Raw genomic sequence first — 17,361 nt, 5'->3', positions numbered from 1 at the left:
TGACAAGACTCCATATGAACTATGGAAGGGAACGGTCCCTAACTTGTCCTTTATACGGGTTTGGGGCTGCGAGGCTTATGTCAAGTGGAGACACGAGGATAAGCTCGGCCCGCGATCGGTCAAAACATACTTTATAGGTTATCCTAAAGGAACGCTTGGTCATTAATTTTATTCGCCAACCGAACAACGTGTATTTGTTGCGGCAAGTGCGACATTCTTAGAGAAGGAATTTCTCGAGAATGCGAAGAGTAATAGAACCTTCGAGCTATCGGAGATTCCAGAACCAAATACCGAGCAACCATTGGAGGAACCAGTTCCTTCAATCCCGGCTGCGGTTAATATTCCTGAGGAACCTAGGAGGTCGGGAAGAGTCTTTATTCCTCCGGACAGATACATTGGTATGGTCGAGGAACATGACATAGATGACATTCTACTCTTAACGAGTAGTGAACCCGCAACCTATAAAGGTGCCATGACCAGTTCCGACTCAAAGCTATGGCTTGAGGCCATGCAATCCGAGATGGACTCTATGTATGAGAACAACGTATGGGATCTTGTTGACTTACCTGCTAAGGTTCGTCCCCTTCAATGCAAATGGCTTTACAAGATAAAGCATTCTGTGGAAGGTCAACAAGATATCTATAAAGCACGACTAGTTGCTAAAGGTTTCACCCAAGTGCCAGGTTTGCACTACGATGAAATTTTTTGCACCCGTAGTCATGCTGCGTTCCATTCGGATTATCTTAGCGATTGCCGCTTTTCATGACTATGAAATTTGGCAGATGGATGTGAAAACCGCCTTCTTAAACGGTTTTTTGGAGGAAGAGTTGTACATGGTACAACCCGAAGGTTTCATCGATCCTGAACATCCTAAGAAAGTGTGCAAGCTTAAGCGTTCCATTTATGGAGTTAAGCAAGCTTCTAGGAGTTGGAATCATCGTTTCGACCAAGTGATAAAAGAAAATGGATTTACTCGATCGGTCGAGGAACCATGTCTATATATCAAGTCGAGTGGGAGCAAGATTGTCTTCCTAATATTGTATGTTGATGACATACTCCTGATTGAGAATGACATACCTCTCTTAACTTCGGTAAAAGTATGGTTGAAGAACCATTTCCAGATGAAAGATCTGGGTGAGGCACAAAGAATTTTGGGCATCCGTATCTATCGAGATAGATCACGTCGGATGTTATCTCTCAGTCAGGAGTCTTATATAGACAAGATACTAGAGAGATTCAGCATGACTAACTCCAAAAGGGGTTTCTTCCTATGGCTCCAGGGGTGCATTTGAGCAAGTCTCGGGCACCCGAGACACCGGAAGAGAAAGAGCGCATGACACGGATTCCTTATGCCTCGGCTATAGGATCAATCATGTATGCCATGATATGCACACGTCCGACGTGGCATATGCATTGAGTATGACAAGTCGATTCCAACAAAGATCCAGGTGAATCACATTGGATGGCTTTCAAGAACATTCTTAAGTACCTACGGAGGACTAAAGATTGGGCATTGACTTATGGAGGCGAACAAAAGCTATGCGCAACCTGATTCTGCAGATGCTAGCTTCCAAACGGATCGAGATGACTCAAAATCTCGGTCGGATTCATTTTTACTCTTAATGGCGCTGCAACATCGGAAGAGTTCCAAACAAAGTGTTACAAACAGATTCTACGACTAAGTCCGAGTACTATGCCGCGTCTCGTCTGCAAAGGAAGCGATATGGATGCGTCAATTCTTACAAGGACTCTCAGTAGTGCCTAGTTCGAATGACCCGATCACCATCTATTGCGACAATAGAGGTGCCATCTTCCAAGCTAAGGAGCCTAAGTCTAGCAACAAGTCTAGACATGTACAACGGAAAGCTCATCTAATCCGAGATTACGTGGAGCAAAAGGAGGTAGTGATATAAAAGATTGCTACAGATGATAACATAGCAGATCCTCTCACTAAACCATTACGACAAGATAAGCATGAAGGGCATGTTAATTCCTTGGGAATTAAACGTGTCCCTGAGTTGTAGTACTCTTTTATGGATTAGATTCATTCTCTTTTGTACTCTATACGACATCATCGTTTTGATATTTATATATTTTGTTTTTCATGTGGATTTGTACGACAATTTTGAACACCACAAAGTGAACTGAACAAACATTATATTTTTGGTCCTTAATTGCCCACGTGAGCTGATAACACTGGCAATTATTTTGTGACATTGGTTGATGGTGGGTTCAACGAGCCATAAGTCAAAAGGTTGACTGACCAATCACAGAGGCGAGTTATACGGATATCTCGTAGGACACAATTGCGACATCGACATGGAGTCCTAAATGTTTTATAACATTCGGTGCCAGGTCGTGGATAGGACCTCCATGGTGATCCTAAGCGTCGATTCTTTTGACTATCGGCTGTCTCTTGAGACTAAGGCAGATTTTGGGTGACTTTGGTTTCTTTCTCACGGTCATCCGTAACAGGGGGCCAAGTAGATTTTTTCTGGGTCATTTCATGCTGTGCTTAGATCGGCAGGAGTTGAGTTGAAGGAAATATTCAGCCTTTATCGTGTACTCGATATTTCTCGGGGCCACTCGAGGAGTCAGAATCGAAATGCATAGCCATGCTCGAATACGAATTCGTTTTATCAGTTGAGTTACTCTCTAGTCGGGGAAACCACTCTTGATACAGATCGATTGTAAAATACGACCTTTGCGGATCCGGATCTGCAAATTGTTTTACATTGAGTGGGAGAAATTTTAAATGAATATGAGAATCGGTTATCGCACGTACACTTGTACGGACAAGTGGGAGTTTGTTGGAGCCGTGTCCTCCAGTTAGTGCGGATAACGTTATTGCACATACACTTGTACGGACAAGTGGGAGCTTGTTGGGGCTGGTGTCCTCTACAATTAGTGCAAATAACATTTAAATCTCTAAAAGGAACAAAGGGTATACTTTTGTATTATTATCAGTTGGTCCACGTTTATCAATAACGGGTGGCTTGCTAGATAAGTTTGACGTTATTGTCATACTGATGGCGGTGATCAACTGGTCCCTAAAAGTCACACCTATAGGATACGTTTGAGAGATGTGACGGTATGAAAATACAGTCATGTTGATGCCTAATATGACTAATCAGTTAGTCGGAGTTATTGACTAATAATAAGTCAAACGCGATGTGAGATAATTATTTAATACGGATTAAATAATAATGGCTAAGACGAATTAAGCGGTTAATTCGTAAATTGAATATAAACGATCATATTTAATTAATGTATATTGAATTAATTAATTATACAATATTGTCATTGTCGGACAAGTATTAATATATCGACTGAGTCATGTTACTAGTTGATATTTTAATAACCGATAACCGATGACGATTTATAATAAAAACCCGTCATATACATTTTAGCATTTTGAGTCGGACCACGAGCCAAAAATAAGGAGGAAGTGGAAAGCCCACTCCCTCCTCCATGTACACGGTTTGGCCGAACCAATCAAAAGGAGAGGCTCTCTCTCCTTTTGCCCTAATCATCTCATTTGCAAAAAAATTAGGTTTTTGAGAGCATTTTTCTCTGAAAAACCTAGATCTCACATCTAGCAAAATTCACACAAAACTCTCTCAATATTGCAAGGCAATTAGAGAGTACATTCTAGCACAAGGGGCATAGTCTCAGACGGTCTTGGGTGCAACGATTAGGTGGAAATCTATATTGATTTCTGTCTTAGGCCGAATTCACAAGGACCCGAGGTTGATTCTTGTTCTTTATCGTTTCTCTATTGTTTTTCGTTTATGACCATAAATCGCATGTTAAATTTACGTTATAGTCCTAAAATTTAAGGGTTTTATACGGATATTACCCCTCATCTTCCCTAGTGCTTCTCAAGATGCCGAAAAGGATAGTCGGGTGGCAAATGGAAAAGAGGTTGTTGTTGTTGAAGACGGGGAAGGTATTGGTTCATGCCAAGAATAAGAAGAGCAAGGTTCAAGTTCCAATGATGAAGATGAAAATGGTGAATCCTCCAAGTCAATGGAGGTGGATGAAAAAGAAGATAATGAAGAAATTGATGATGAAAGTGATGATGATGATGGCGGCGATAAGGCCGGTTATGATGATGTCGCAATGAGCGACAATTGAGGGTTGACAAGGCTTATTGGAGGATGCCACAAGTACGGGGTTGATTACTTGACTTCAACCTATTCCATTGTGAGTTTCCTACACCTCCTTTAGCTTTGTCTCTATATCATGGTTTTAATCTTTATCTTGAGTATTTGTTTTGAGTCCTAGCACCATTTAAAGGACTCCCACCTCGGCTTCATTGAGGTGTCTCATATTTTGTTCCCATTTGTAAAATCAAAAATGACAATTAGAATTCATGCATTGCACTCTTACCTTGTGCATGAACTTTACCTCTTTTTACACTAGAAATAGTGTCTTGTTTTGTTTGGGGAAATTCACTCACAAGGGATGCGAGTTAATTCAAATTAGCTCTCTGAACAATCGAAAACATGCATCATATAGGATAGATTAGATTGCATTCACTTGTTTTATATGTCATATAGTTTGCATATTAGTTTAGAAATCATGCATATTCATATAGATTGCATTGCATAATTTCCTATCGTATTGTCCATTGAGGACAATGCCCATACTAGTATGGGGATGGGAAATTCTAGCTTAACCTTGCATTAAAAATGATAAAAATTGAAAAATTCTTGAAAAATTCATAAAAATTGAAAAATCTCTCAAAAATACTAAAACATGTTCATTCCTTTGTAGTATAGAGTTGTATATATTGTATATATTTGTGTTTGTTGGTCACTCTTATCACATTGGACCGACTACGCCACATCCGAGGCATGAGGAATATGAAGACCGCATGGTATGATCTTTCCAAATCTCCTTTTTCCTCTCTATGTTAATGACTATGTGGCTTTATTTTGGTTGATGCGGTACAAACCAATGTGATTCTAGGAGTTGCATTTGCATTAGAGTTATATATATTTTAGTTGCATCATGGCATGTAGTTGCATTTTAGGAAAACTTTTGTGAAAACATCAATTTGGGAAACTTGATAAGTATATATAAGGCCCTTGTAGATACTTTTTCTTCTTGAGACTTTGCTCATTAGAATACCTCTAAAACACCCTAGGATGTGTCATGCTAGTATCTTTTGACCCATGAATTAAGGCCTAGTCAAGAGTACCTTGTGGTGTGATAACTCCTTGGCTACCATTTATTACAAGGTGACCTTTGAAGCCATGCAACCGTTCTTACATTTCTATCATCAATTTTTGCCAACAAAAAGGGAATGGGCACAAAAATCACCAAATTGAGTTCAAGTACCAAAATCAAAATCAAAAAGTTTGAAACTGCATCAAATGAAAAGAGGAGCAAAAATAGACTCCTATGCTTCAATAAAAGTACCGTTGCTACAAAATGGGGTTACTTTGAAAAATGTTCAAAAAATGCAAAGATTGAAAAATTTGGCAAGTATCAAAATTCCAAACATCAAAGAAATGGCAAGAAATTGTTCTCAAAAATGTCAAATGCCACAATAAATTGGGGGGAATAACAAAATCAAAAGCAAACTACCATATTATGTAACTCAAAATCTTATTGATCCCTTTATCCATTGATTCCACTTTTGTGCATGGTAGAGAGGGGACGACCCTTCTTCTTGTCTAGGCAAGAAAGGGAATTCCGCGATCCTACAGTGTTTCTAACATCATAGGGAGTCTACTCTTGACAAAAGCATTTAGTAATTGAGGAAAAAGGTACCCTAGCTTGACACAAATTGGAAGTGATTTGTTGGTATCCTCCTAAGCTTAGTAATTTGAAAAAACCATATCAATAATGGAGTGTGTACCCTTGGATTGCTTCCCGCTTAGATAATTTCCGCCACTTAGATGAGGCAAGTGGCTATTCTTTTGTATATGCATCCATTACGTGCTTTTGTGTGCTTAATGATTGGATGTATCGCCATTTTGGCAAGCCCCACCTTGCCTTGCAAGAAGGCATCTTACCTCATGGGTGTCTTATTGTGTGTTGAAGGGGCGGAGTGAGACCAGCTAATTGTCTCATATCGGCTATGTTAGTAGGTTAGTTTAAATAAAGGTCATAGTTTTAGTCACCTCTTTACTCAGAACGAGCAAAGGTTCGGTTTGGGGATGTTTGATGTGACTCATACTTGAGCACATTTAATCCTCGAATTAACCTCGTTTCCATGCTTTGTAGCATATATTAGGGTCATTTCTTATCTTTAGTTTTCCATTTTGCATATTCTTTGAGGTTTTATGTCCTTGGTAGGAGAGGATTGCTAGCCTTGCATTTATGGAGCAAAATGGAGCTAAATGGATCGCATCTAATAACCAAGCATCGAAGAGGAGACCGAGACTAGAAGCCTAAGTAAATAAATGAAGAGAAATGGGCAATGATGAAAGATCCGTGCATCCCCAAGAAAATCTCCACGGATTGTTAGGAAGCCAAAACAAGAGAAGAACCGTGTGCTAGAATCCGAGCGTCCTGAGCTCGGGATGAGCATCCCAGAAACAGGATCCGAGCATCTCCAAGCCAACCCGAGTGGATATTCTTAGAGGACCAACCGTGCTTCAGGCAAGGATGCACGGATTCCCCTGGGAGTTGCTACATGATCCTAGCATGTCCCTCAGGATTAGCAAAATTGTCAAGCTTCTCTTAGTGTCTTAATCGCCATTTAAGCCCTTAGTAACCCTAATCCTTGTACTTAATTTGAGTATAAATACCCTATTGTACTACCTAGATCATCGTCTTAGAACATCTAATCTCATCTTATCATAATCATTCTCTTAATGTAGTCTTTATCAAAGTTGTAATACACATTTCAATATTAATCACATCCTAATCTTTCCTTATTCTCTCAATTGTTCTTAGTTTAGTTGGGTAATTAGAAGATTATTTGGGGTTTATTGGAGGATTGACAACCTTCCATCAATCATCAAGTTTACTTCTATTATTCTTTGCTTTATTATTTGGATCATCTCAATAGGTATAATCTCTTTTTACCTTTGCATAATTATTGTTAATCACATAATTTATTCATCATGTTTTGCTTTGTTAGTATGATTGACAACTTTATTAGCATGCAAAACTTGATCATGAGTGTGTAGTCTTTTAGCTAGGGTTAATGGGGAATTAGGGGAAATAATCATGGGAATTAATCCATGCTTAATCTAATATGTTTTCATAATTAATTTCTTGCTTGTTGTGATTTCAACCTATGCACATGTTATGTTTGATGAAATTCTAGACTATGAAACCTTGCATTTTTTACCCATATCTTATCTTTTCAATGAGGCTTGTAAGATATAAACCAACTCGAGCCTCATTAGACCATGCATAGAGTTGAATAGGAAGAGACTAAGTCGACTTGTAGGTGTTGTAAAGTTTTGATCGACTCGGCTCCGGGACCCAAATCTTCCTAGGGATTTTAAGATAAACACAGACTCGATCCTATCACAACAATAAGTGATTGCTTCTAATTGAGAACATGTTTGTATGATCTATTTCTATGAATCCCCTATGAACCCATGACACCCTAGTGCCTTTAATCAATTGTTTACAAACCCCTTTAATTGCTTTACTTTATTTTCATTAGTTTACATTCATCTTGTTGATTAGTTTAGACCTTTATTTTCATTAGTTTACATTCATCTTGTTGATTAGTTTAGACCACACCTCATCTCAACCCAATTTATGACACCCTAAGACATCACTACTTGCAATTGAAATATTAAATCGATACCCGTCTCTTGGGATTCGACCTTTACTTACCTCTTTATTATGAGTAGTTTGTGAAGTTATAAATATTATTTTGGTTAGGTAGTGACAACGACTAAGCACTAAGCACAAAAACGCCCGACCAGGTGAGCAGTCAGTCTTAGCAGGTTGATCTATGGATCTTAGCTGGGTGCTTGGAGGGATGAGTCTACCACGAGTCATGGCAGAGATAGTTTCACATAGCTGACAGTAGTCATGAGTTGTATCTTTTATATCGGTTATTTGTTTGGTTTAAATCACCTGTAATATAATATAATCATTCTATTATCGACATTTGATTATAACTGTCCTCGGGCAACCGAGATGGTAACGCCCTTATCTGCTAGGGAAGGTCTTGTTAAGGCTCCTTGTTGGGTAGGGGTGTTACAAAGTTGTATCAGAGCGATGATTTTGGAACGTGTAACTAATTAGTCGAATGAATGTAGTGAGTCTAATAAAATAAACCTGGTGTATGTATGTTAGGAGCCCCGGCTGATGCTTGATTTTGGGTGAGAAGGCGCCCTCATTTCAAAATCACGGCCCCATTATGCTTAAGTCAGCCACCGAGTATGGGGATATTGAGTCGGGAATTATGTGTGTGGATGTGTATGATAGATAAGTTAGAAATAGTTGTGATTGATGGAGTCTATGGTAATATTTAGTTACAAATAGTGACAACAAACTGTGAAGGTTCGTGGATTGGTGAAAGTGCATGTGGATGTGGTAAAGATGGTGAAAGTACTGATAGTTGCATGATAATATTGGATAGTGTGATGATAATAATGAGTTATAAGTCTTTGTATGCGTACTAGTTTATAAAGGAATTGTAAGTCTTTGTAAGTGATAATAATGATGAGTTGTAAGTCTTGTACTAGTTGATAGCATTTGTCAAGTAGTAGTTGGAATTGCAATGGATGAATTCGTTGAGTACTTTTGTGATATGGCATAATTAAGTTGGATATTTGGTTGATGAATTATTGTGACATGTTTGAAATTAGTAGCGAACATGAGTAATATATGATGGTTTATTGATAGGTGGATGCTTAGTGTAGGGTATACATAAGTTGGATAGTTGAATTTGCAAATGCGTAAGCCAATGCGAAGTAGTGTGTTGATTATTTATATGTATGAGCTAATATCATAGCGAATTATCTTGAATAATGTTTGTTATAGGATGGGGTGATATATGTAATGTTCGAATGAAGTAGTTGTGTGCATTTGAGTAGTAATAATGTGTCGTGATTGGATGAAATAATCTGTGACGATTTCCAAATATAATTTGGAATCGACGCGAGTTGATGTTTTGCAGGAATCGATAACTAAACTCGTAACTTTTGATCGTGTACCTAACCTTACTTGACCGAGTACAAGTGCCTACTCGACCGAGTAGACCTTACTCGATCTAGTTGAGGAGTTATAAGATCGGAAAAGTTGGAATTGCCAGCGAAAACTCGATTGAGTAGCTCCAACTCGATCGAGTAGAGGTCACTCGATCGAGTACCTTACGTACTCGATTGAGTAAGTGCTACAGTACACGGGTTTATACGGGATTCATATACCTTTCCCAACTTTATTCTTTTTTTTGGTAAACTATAAGCTTTTGATTATTTAATAGAAAATTACATGAAAGTGTTCACCATATTAGTGCCATTACAAAGATCAATCCTAAGATCAAACATGAATACTAAGTCTATTTATCCAAATTTCATCAGCGTGCTAAATAGGAAGAATGAGCTTCTGCCTAATCCTCTCCTGTGCCAGCCTCTGGATCTCCGAGACAAGCAAATCAGGTCGTCTAATCTTCATATCTATCCTGCACTTATTCCTTTCAGTCCACAGCATGTACCAACAGGACAGCCATACCACTCTCCAATCTTTCCTCCTCACAGTTGAACAACGTCAAGGAGCAGTCTTAAGACTCATTTGCAGCCAATGCTCAATATTGGTTACCACCAGGATACTATAATCACAGTCAGAAAAAATATGAGCATGAGTTTCTGGTCCCAATTCACACATCACACAGCTATTTGTGTCACTGATCCCTAGCTGAAAAAGTTTTAACTCTAGTATTCAGAGCTTTCCTCTGAATCAACCAGCCAATCACACTCTGCTTGGGAATATTCCAATTATCCCACACGTCTTTGTACCAAGGTACAGGAGGGTGTGTTTCCTGTAGCCATTGGTAACCAGAATTAATAGAGTAACCCCTATCATATTATTCCAATTAGTTCGTTTGTTCAGCTACGTAATTGGCGTTTTTCGTCCCTATGTTTCGAATTCGTTGTCATATTACTCTGTTTGTTCTTCTTTCGTTTCTATGCTTTGAATTTCATCTTGCTTTATTTGTTATTTTCAATTTACTTTTGTGTTTCCTAAAATTCGGTACGTTTTTGTTTGTTTTTTAAGTTTTCCTGCTCAAATCTATGCGTATTCAATCATCATTGCGATGTTTGGTATGTTATTCTTCTTAATTTTGTACTTTCAGCGTATTCTCAAATCTCTGCGTATTCTCTCTTTATTTTGTACTTTCAGCTTTCAATCACATGTTCTTTATACTTTTTGTAAATATTCTCTATTACTAGTCGTCTTTATTTCTGTTCGTATAATTTTTGTACCTATAAATATTTTCTGTTCATTTACGTTCTTATTTTGTATCTTACGGCAAGTGTGTTTTTGTTTTGCTCAATATGTGATATTGTTTTCGACAACTGGTGATATTGTTTATGTTGATATGTACCATTGTATATTCACCTTTGTGATATTGTTTTCAACTTCATGTGTGATATTGTTCTAGAATACGTGATATTGTTTTCCTGGATGTGTGATATTGTTCAGCCACTTGTGTGATATTGTTCCTGCAAAATTCCTTTGTGATATTGTCTTCCATTTTCATGTGTGATATTTTTCCCAGATAACGTGATATTGTTTTCCTGGATAAGTGATATTGTTCAGCCACTTGTGTGATATTGATTTTGTCCATATCTTTAAGACTTTTTCTTGTTATTTTACATTTTACTTTTCTTGCCAGATCCTACAAGTAATGTAACTTCTTCTTCCTGTAATGATATTCATGTCTCTGCCATTACCTCTAAAGATAGTAATGATATTGTTGAGTCTTCAATTACTTCTCCTGTTCTCATTGAACCACCTGATGCATCTAGCTCGACTCCACATGTTGAACAACATTCTGTTCCTTCTCGTGTGCATCAACTACTTTTGGACTCCACACCTGGTGGTAGTGAATTGTGGACAAGGAATGTTGCAGCTGAGTTTAAACCTCATATTGGCCAGTTGTTTGGGATGTTGGAAGAAGCTATTAGTTTTTATGATGTGTATGCAGAAGCATGTGGTTTTGAACCTAGGAAGTCTTCCCAAAAAAGGTTTGTTTCTGGTGATGTGAAGTATAAATTTGTTGTTTGCAACCGTGAAGGTTTTAGAGATCGTAAGAGGAAGGCTACTGTTTTAGATAGTGGAAAGGAGCAGGAAACTCCCAGGCCTTTTGATATTAGGAACACTAAATTAACTAGGATTGGTTGTACTGCTATGATTGAGTTTCACTATAATGGGGATGGTTATGTTGTTTTTCAGTTTCGTGAGTGGCATAATCACCGTCTTTGTTCACTTAGAAATCAACAGTTTCAAAAAAAACACAGGCACCTCCATCTTTACCATAAAAAGACAATTATTGATCATTCAAGGGTTAATCAAGGCCCAACAAGGGCATTTAGAAATGTCAAGGAATATGTAGATGGCTATGAGAATGTTGGAGCTCAACCGGTTGATTTTAAGAATTTTGGAAGGGATATCAAATGTTTCATAGGAGACCGGGATGCTCAACTGTTTGTTAACTATTTTGAGGATAAACGTTATACCACTGAAGGTTTTTACTTTGCTTATGACGTGGATTCTGGGAAATGTTTGGTTCGTGCATTTTAGTGTGATGCAGAGTCTCGTAGTAACTATGCTTTGTTTGGTGATTACATCACTTACGATCCAACTTACAGTACGAATAAGTATTGTATGCTTTTCACTCCTTTCACTGGCGTAGACCACCATAAAAGGTCAGTTACTTTTGCTTCTGCCTTGCTATTTCATGAGGATGAAGATTCGTTCACGTGGGTCTTTCAAAAGTTCCTTGATGCTATGGGACAGCGAGAGCCACACTGTATAATAACCGATCGTGTGTCTTTGGAATAAAGCTGGGTTTTGCGTCTTTGTCTTCAAACATGCTAGGCGCAGATATTGCATGCGGCATATCATGCAAAAGCTTACTGATAAGGTTGGGCCTGCAATATCGAAAGAGACTGATTTTGTCAGCCGTTTGAATGATATTGTTTGGGATGCTGAGTTAGAACCTCTTGAATTTGAAGAAAAGTGGTGTCAGTTGGTCAATGAGCATAATCTTGAAGGTAATTCTTGGTTGTCAACCATGTTTAGAAAAAGGAGATAATGGATCCCAGCTTATTTTCGTGATGTTCCTATGGGTTGTCTATTATGAACAACTCAACGTTCTGAGAGTCAGAATAATTTTTTCAAGCGTTTTGAAAATGCACATGGTACACTTGTTGAATTCTTGATGCGGTTTCAAAGCGCCATTGATGTACAGCGCCATACTAAAAAACAACTTGATAGAGACGATGATTGTACTCTTCCACAATTAGCAACTTCTCTTAAGTTGGAAGCTCATGCTTCCAAGGTTTATACAAATTCTGCTTTCGCATATTTTCAAGTAGAAGCTTCTGCTTCTATTTGTTCCCTTAGTGTTGGTGGCTTCACACCACCTGTAAACGGTATAGAGTTAATTGGTATTGCTGATGCCAGAACGCAGAAGACCTACCAAGTTGTCTACAATTCTCTAACCAATGATGCTGAATGTTCTTGCAAGTTGTTCAACAGGAAGGGTATTATTTGTAGACACATTATCTGGGTTTACTCTGGAAAACAAGTACACACTTTGCCCGATAAATACATTCTTATGCGGTGGACCAAGAATGCACACAAGATCCCTCTTTATGGTCCACATGGTGAGTTAATTGAGGATTTTGATGCCACTGATTTAAGAAAGATGGAAATGTGCAAGTTATGGTCAGAGTTCTACGCGACCATCAGTGTGCTCAAGAATGTGTCTACGAAGGAAATCACTCATCTTGTTGACACACTTAAACAATTTAGGGTGAAACTCAATCCGCAATCAGAGTCAATGACCAAAGAGCAGGAGTTGGAGATGCTTCACTACTACAGATACAGGCTATAACAACGGTCAAAAACCGTTGTTATATAAAAAAGTGGACGTTGTTAAAGCGTCCGTTGTAAAAGGTTTTAACAATGGTTGGTTTTCTTAAGGAAACCGTTGTTAAAAATATTAACAATGGTTTTAAGTATAAAAACCCGTTGTGGAAAGTGTGACTCAATTTTGGAGGAAAAGTTATAACAACGGTTGTAATATACAAAACCGTTGTTATAACTAAAGACAACGGTTTTTTAATAAATAACCGTTGTTGTTTGATCTTAAAAAATAAAAAAAAGTTAAATTAAATATTACTAGATGCATGCATAATTACGGCCCGTTATAATTCCGATGCATGCAGAATATCCCTTAAATTAATTACCAACGGTTTTGAAAAAACTTATAAATGTGACTATAAATATTAAAGCATCCTTTACTAACATTCGTTAATTGAAACAACATGGCAATGAACCCTAATTTTATCAACAACGAAGAATGGCTTACACAAACGATTGAAGATGATGGGAAGGTTCTCGCCGGGCTTCCCGCCAATCAACACCCATTAATCAAAGCATCCCTTGAACATCAACGGAATTATTGGATTAAGAGGCGTGAAGCAGTCCGGCTTGTCAACAAAGCCTCATCATCATCATCATCTTCATACCCTCGTCGGCTGTTACTCGCAACTTGGTCGACCAGAGATATGTTGAGTTGTACTCTTCCAACCTTATCTCCACATGCAAGTCGTGTCCTTGCATATATTCAATCTGTTATTGCAAAATATGAAGCCAATGACCCGGAAGTTAGCGTTATACCAGAGTGGCGTGATTGGTGGCAGGTTGAGAAGCGCTTTTTACGCTTAACCGGGGTTGTTCCGGCTTATTATACATCTTTTGATTTCTGATAATTGCTGTAATGTATTTGGTTTAAAATTAAATGAAATGATCATTTTGAAAGTGTTGAGTTATGCTTGTTTGATTTGCTTCCATTTTTTGAACTCCATAGATCAGTCATCATCAAGATCCGTAGTTATTACGCCATCACCGTGCATATGAACGGACAATATGGAATGAGAAGGGTTAGTAATAAGATTTGAAGCAAAGATTGAGAGATATGATGATGATTATGGCACAACTTCCTAACATATATATTAATTAAAAAACAACTCAACCCACACATTGCTTAGTATAAATACATTGCATTATCTCAACTAACATGCATTTCCATTATCTCAATATATTCTCCAAACCCTAACTGCTAAAACAAACTCCAAATAAATTAACCCTCTTCTTAATCTTTCAAAACACACTCCAAACTCAAACAAAATGAATGATATCATCCTTAAGATTCTTACTATGCTCGATCCGTACTGAAGGACGCCAAAGAAGATGGCTTGATGGAGCAGCAGCAGCTGCAGCTATATGACGATATAGAAGATGCTGAACGGAACCTAATGGTCGATAAAAACACATACATGGAAATGAAATAATTAGAAAAATAAAATAATGACGATGAAACAAACCTGATAATTACAGAACCTACGTAAAGAGACGATGAAATCAACAGTGACGGCGAGAAGATAAAGCGACGATGAGAAAGAGAGAAAGAGACGATGAGAAAGTGTGTGTTTTGTGTTTGTGTTTGGCTGCTGCTGGGTTTGTGTTTGTGTATTAAGGTTTGTGTTTTGTGGCTGCAGCAGACTTGTGTTTGTGTGGTTTATAGTATGGAAGGTATTGACAACGGTTATTAAACAACAAACGTTGTCAAATAAGTTTTAACAACGGTTGTAAATTAACAACCGTTGTCAAATAAGTTTTAACAACGGGTTCCAAAAGCAACCGTTGTGATTACTTTTCACTAACTTTGCGTCAATTTTGCGCCACATTAGTAACAACGGTTGTGTATGTGTAACCCGTTGTTAAAACTAATAACAACGGTTTTTATAACCATACCCGTTGTAATTCATTTTAGTAAAATTCGCGCCATACATTCTACAACGTCTATTGTGATTTTCGTGAATACTCGTTGTTAATGGGGCGTTGTAGTTGCCTGAATTTGTAGTAGTGCTTCTTAGGTGCAGTTCCTCAACTGAGGTGAGGATTCTACCACCTCGTCAGGCAAAGAACAAGGGTAGCGGGAAGAGAATGATCTCCAAAAAGCAACAATGCATAGCTAAAGCGGAGAAGCCTAAAAGGCTTTGCCGTAATTGCAAACAAATAGCTCACCATGATAAACGTAACTGTCCTAATGCTTTTGTACCTGATGCTGACAATAAGGTATGTTCACCATGAAAAGTCTATCAAACCTTTTATATATGTTTTATAGTGACGAGTCAGAAACAATATCACATGTTATTTTAAATAATATTACATCTTATACTAAACAGTATCACTATTTGACGATAACAGAATGTGATATTATTTGAGGATAACAGAATGTGTCAATGTATCTGTATCAACTTTCTTTTCTATTTTCCTGGTAATTTTAGAAATAATATCACACTTTATACTACACAGTATCACTGTTTGAGGATAACAGAATGTGATATTGTTTGTAATTGTTCCAAGATAGAAACAGTATCACACTTCATTTGAAATAATATCACTCCTTATATAAAATAATATCACTATTTCACCTTTTTGTATTTTTCAGGGCAGTTCAGATGAGGATGATGCTGATGCTGATGATGGTTGATCGGTTGAAGGAGTTTTTGTTGATGGCGCTCATTAATTATAGCAGCAGCAAATAGACGACATACTTTATGACTAGTATATTAATATACACCACAACCTTCATTAAAGTATAGATTATACTTTATTTTATATAGAAAATACTCGTACTCGGAGAATATTTGATTATTTTATTTGTCTCAGTTGTCTTGTTTTTGTATTTTGTGATACTGAGAAACAATATCACACCTTATATTTATATATTTCACATCTTACTCTAAACAGTAACACTACATCAGAACTACTATATATGACTTTTTCTTTAAGATTTTCACATCTTGTGTTTTGTGTGTTGTCAAAATACAGCAGTTCGAGTTTATATTTAAACAATATCACAAACATCAAATCAAAATATGGCAGTTCATTATATGCTTCTGCAGTTTTCTAACACAATATCAACCTGTGTACACAATAATATCACAACATTCTAAAAACAATATCAACGTGAAATTTAAAAATCCATATCCATAGTGATATTTTAAAGTAACCACTGTGGTATTTTTTAATAATCTGTGATATTGTTTAGTAATCTGTGTGATATTGTTTAGTCATCTGTGTGATATTGTTTATCAAACTGTGTGCAACTGAGAAACAATATCAACCTGTGTACACAACCATATCACAACATTCTAAAAACAATATCAACGTGAGATTTAAAAATCCATATCCATAGTGATATTTTAAAGTAACCAGTGTGGTATTGTTTAGCAAACTGTGTGATATTGAGAAGCAATATCACAGCAATTATTACACAATATCACACCAAACATGAAATAATATCACACTTTAGCAAGAGTTATATGAGATCCAAAATAGCGATCACTACTTTACCATTATAAAAAGTACCATTAAATTCCTTCTTGTACTAACATTACATACCATTTAGTTTAATTACAACTTTGTTCTAACAAATATAGTAGTCCTAATTCCTTCCTCTACCTCTACCACGGTTCTTAGGATTTGCAACGGTCTTAATCCTACCACGTTTGTATGTTATTGCGGGCTCGTTGCTACGATCTTCACCATCTTTTCCGGAATCAGCTCCTCTGTAAAGCAAATTAATACTAACAGTCAGTTATTATTTCTGGACACCTTTGTACTAATTACTTTCTACCTTTTTGTATATAAAATTGTAAATGCTTTGGTTTTTAACTTTTTCTAGGAGATTGCCGAAGAATTGGCAATTCTGTGTTAATAATCGGTTTCTTAGTACAATCGTCCTTTGCTATTTCCGGAACATCTTCTTTATTTGTCTCCTCCACAACAACATCAACGTTCTCTTTTGTTTGACCTTCTGCCATTGGTACTTCTTCTTTCTGCTTCCCTTTCACCTTTTCGTTGTTCTTCCTCGTTTGCTTCAATATCTTCCAGATTTCGTCCTTCCTATCTGAAAATTCTTTTACTTTTTCGATCAAAGGTGTTCTGTTCTCATTTATGTCAGCTAAAAGCAATGTTGCTGCCATTTCTAGCTAGTAGTATCTGTTAGGTTCATATACCTATTATTAGACTCCTCTAATAGTGAACTAATTAACTTGTTAATTATTTGTTCTTTAGATCTAGTGCATGCATAACAAAATAATAGATTTATAAGAAAACAATGTCCCTTAC

General features: G+C 37.2%; 2 protein-coding genes across 2 annotated transcripts; both read left to right on the top strand.

Moving 5' to 3' along the window:
- The first annotated feature begins 4,029 nt into the window (after nt 1–4,029).
- Nucleotides 4,030–12,247, top strand: LOC141617656 (protein FAR1-RELATED SEQUENCE 5-like). Its single transcript, XM_074434821.1, has 4 exons — nt 4,030–4,105; nt 10,826–11,677; nt 11,744–11,912; nt 12,031–12,247. The coding sequence occupies exons 1-4, from the start codon at nt 4,030–4,032 to the stop codon at nt 12,245–12,247; spliced, it is 1,314 nt and encodes a 437-aa protein (XP_074290922.1).
- Nucleotides 12,248–12,373: 126 nt separating this feature from the next.
- On the top strand, nt 12,374–15,718 carry LOC141617654 (protein FAR1-RELATED SEQUENCE 12-like). Its single transcript, XM_074434820.1, has 3 exons — nt 12,374–12,970; nt 15,070–15,300; nt 15,677–15,718. Exons 1-3 carry the CDS (start codon nt 12,374–12,376, stop codon nt 15,716–15,718), a joined length of 870 nt encoding a protein of 289 aa, XP_074290921.1.
- The last annotated feature ends 1,643 nt before the right edge of the window (nt 15,719–17,361 follow it).

Source organism: Silene latifolia, chromosome X (genome assembly GCF_048544455.1).
Source record: "Silene latifolia isolate original U9 population chromosome X, ASM4854445v1, whole genome shotgun sequence".
Classification (NCBI taxonomy): Eukaryota; Viridiplantae; Streptophyta; class Magnoliopsida; order Caryophyllales; family Caryophyllaceae; genus Silene; species Silene latifolia.
This window is presented reverse-complemented; position numbering and strand designations above follow the sequence as displayed.

Coding starts and splice junctions, on each gene's coding strand:
- LOC141617654 (XM_074434820.1), top strand. CDS start 12,374: ATGCGGTTTCAAAGCGCCATTGATGTACAGCGCCATACTAAAAAACAA. Junction 12,971..15,069: donor ACACACTTAAACAATTTAGG/GTGAAACTCAAT, acceptor GGGGCGTTGTAG/TTGCCTGAATTTGTAGTAGT. Junction 15,301..15,676: donor TACCTGATGCTGACAATAAG/GTATGTTCACCA, acceptor TGTATTTTTCAG/GGCAGTTCAGATGAGGATGA.
- LOC141617656 (XM_074434821.1), top strand. CDS start 4,030: ATGGAGGTGGATGAAAAAGAAGATAATGAAGAAATTGATGATGAAAGT. Junction 4,106..10,825: donor TGATGGCGGCGATAAGGCCG/GTTATGATGATG, acceptor TTTTCTTGCCAG/ATCCTACAAGTAATGTAACT. Junction 11,678..11,743: donor TAAACGTTATACCACTGAAG/GTTTTTACTTTG, acceptor AGTGTGATGCAG/AGTCTCGTAGTAACTATGCT.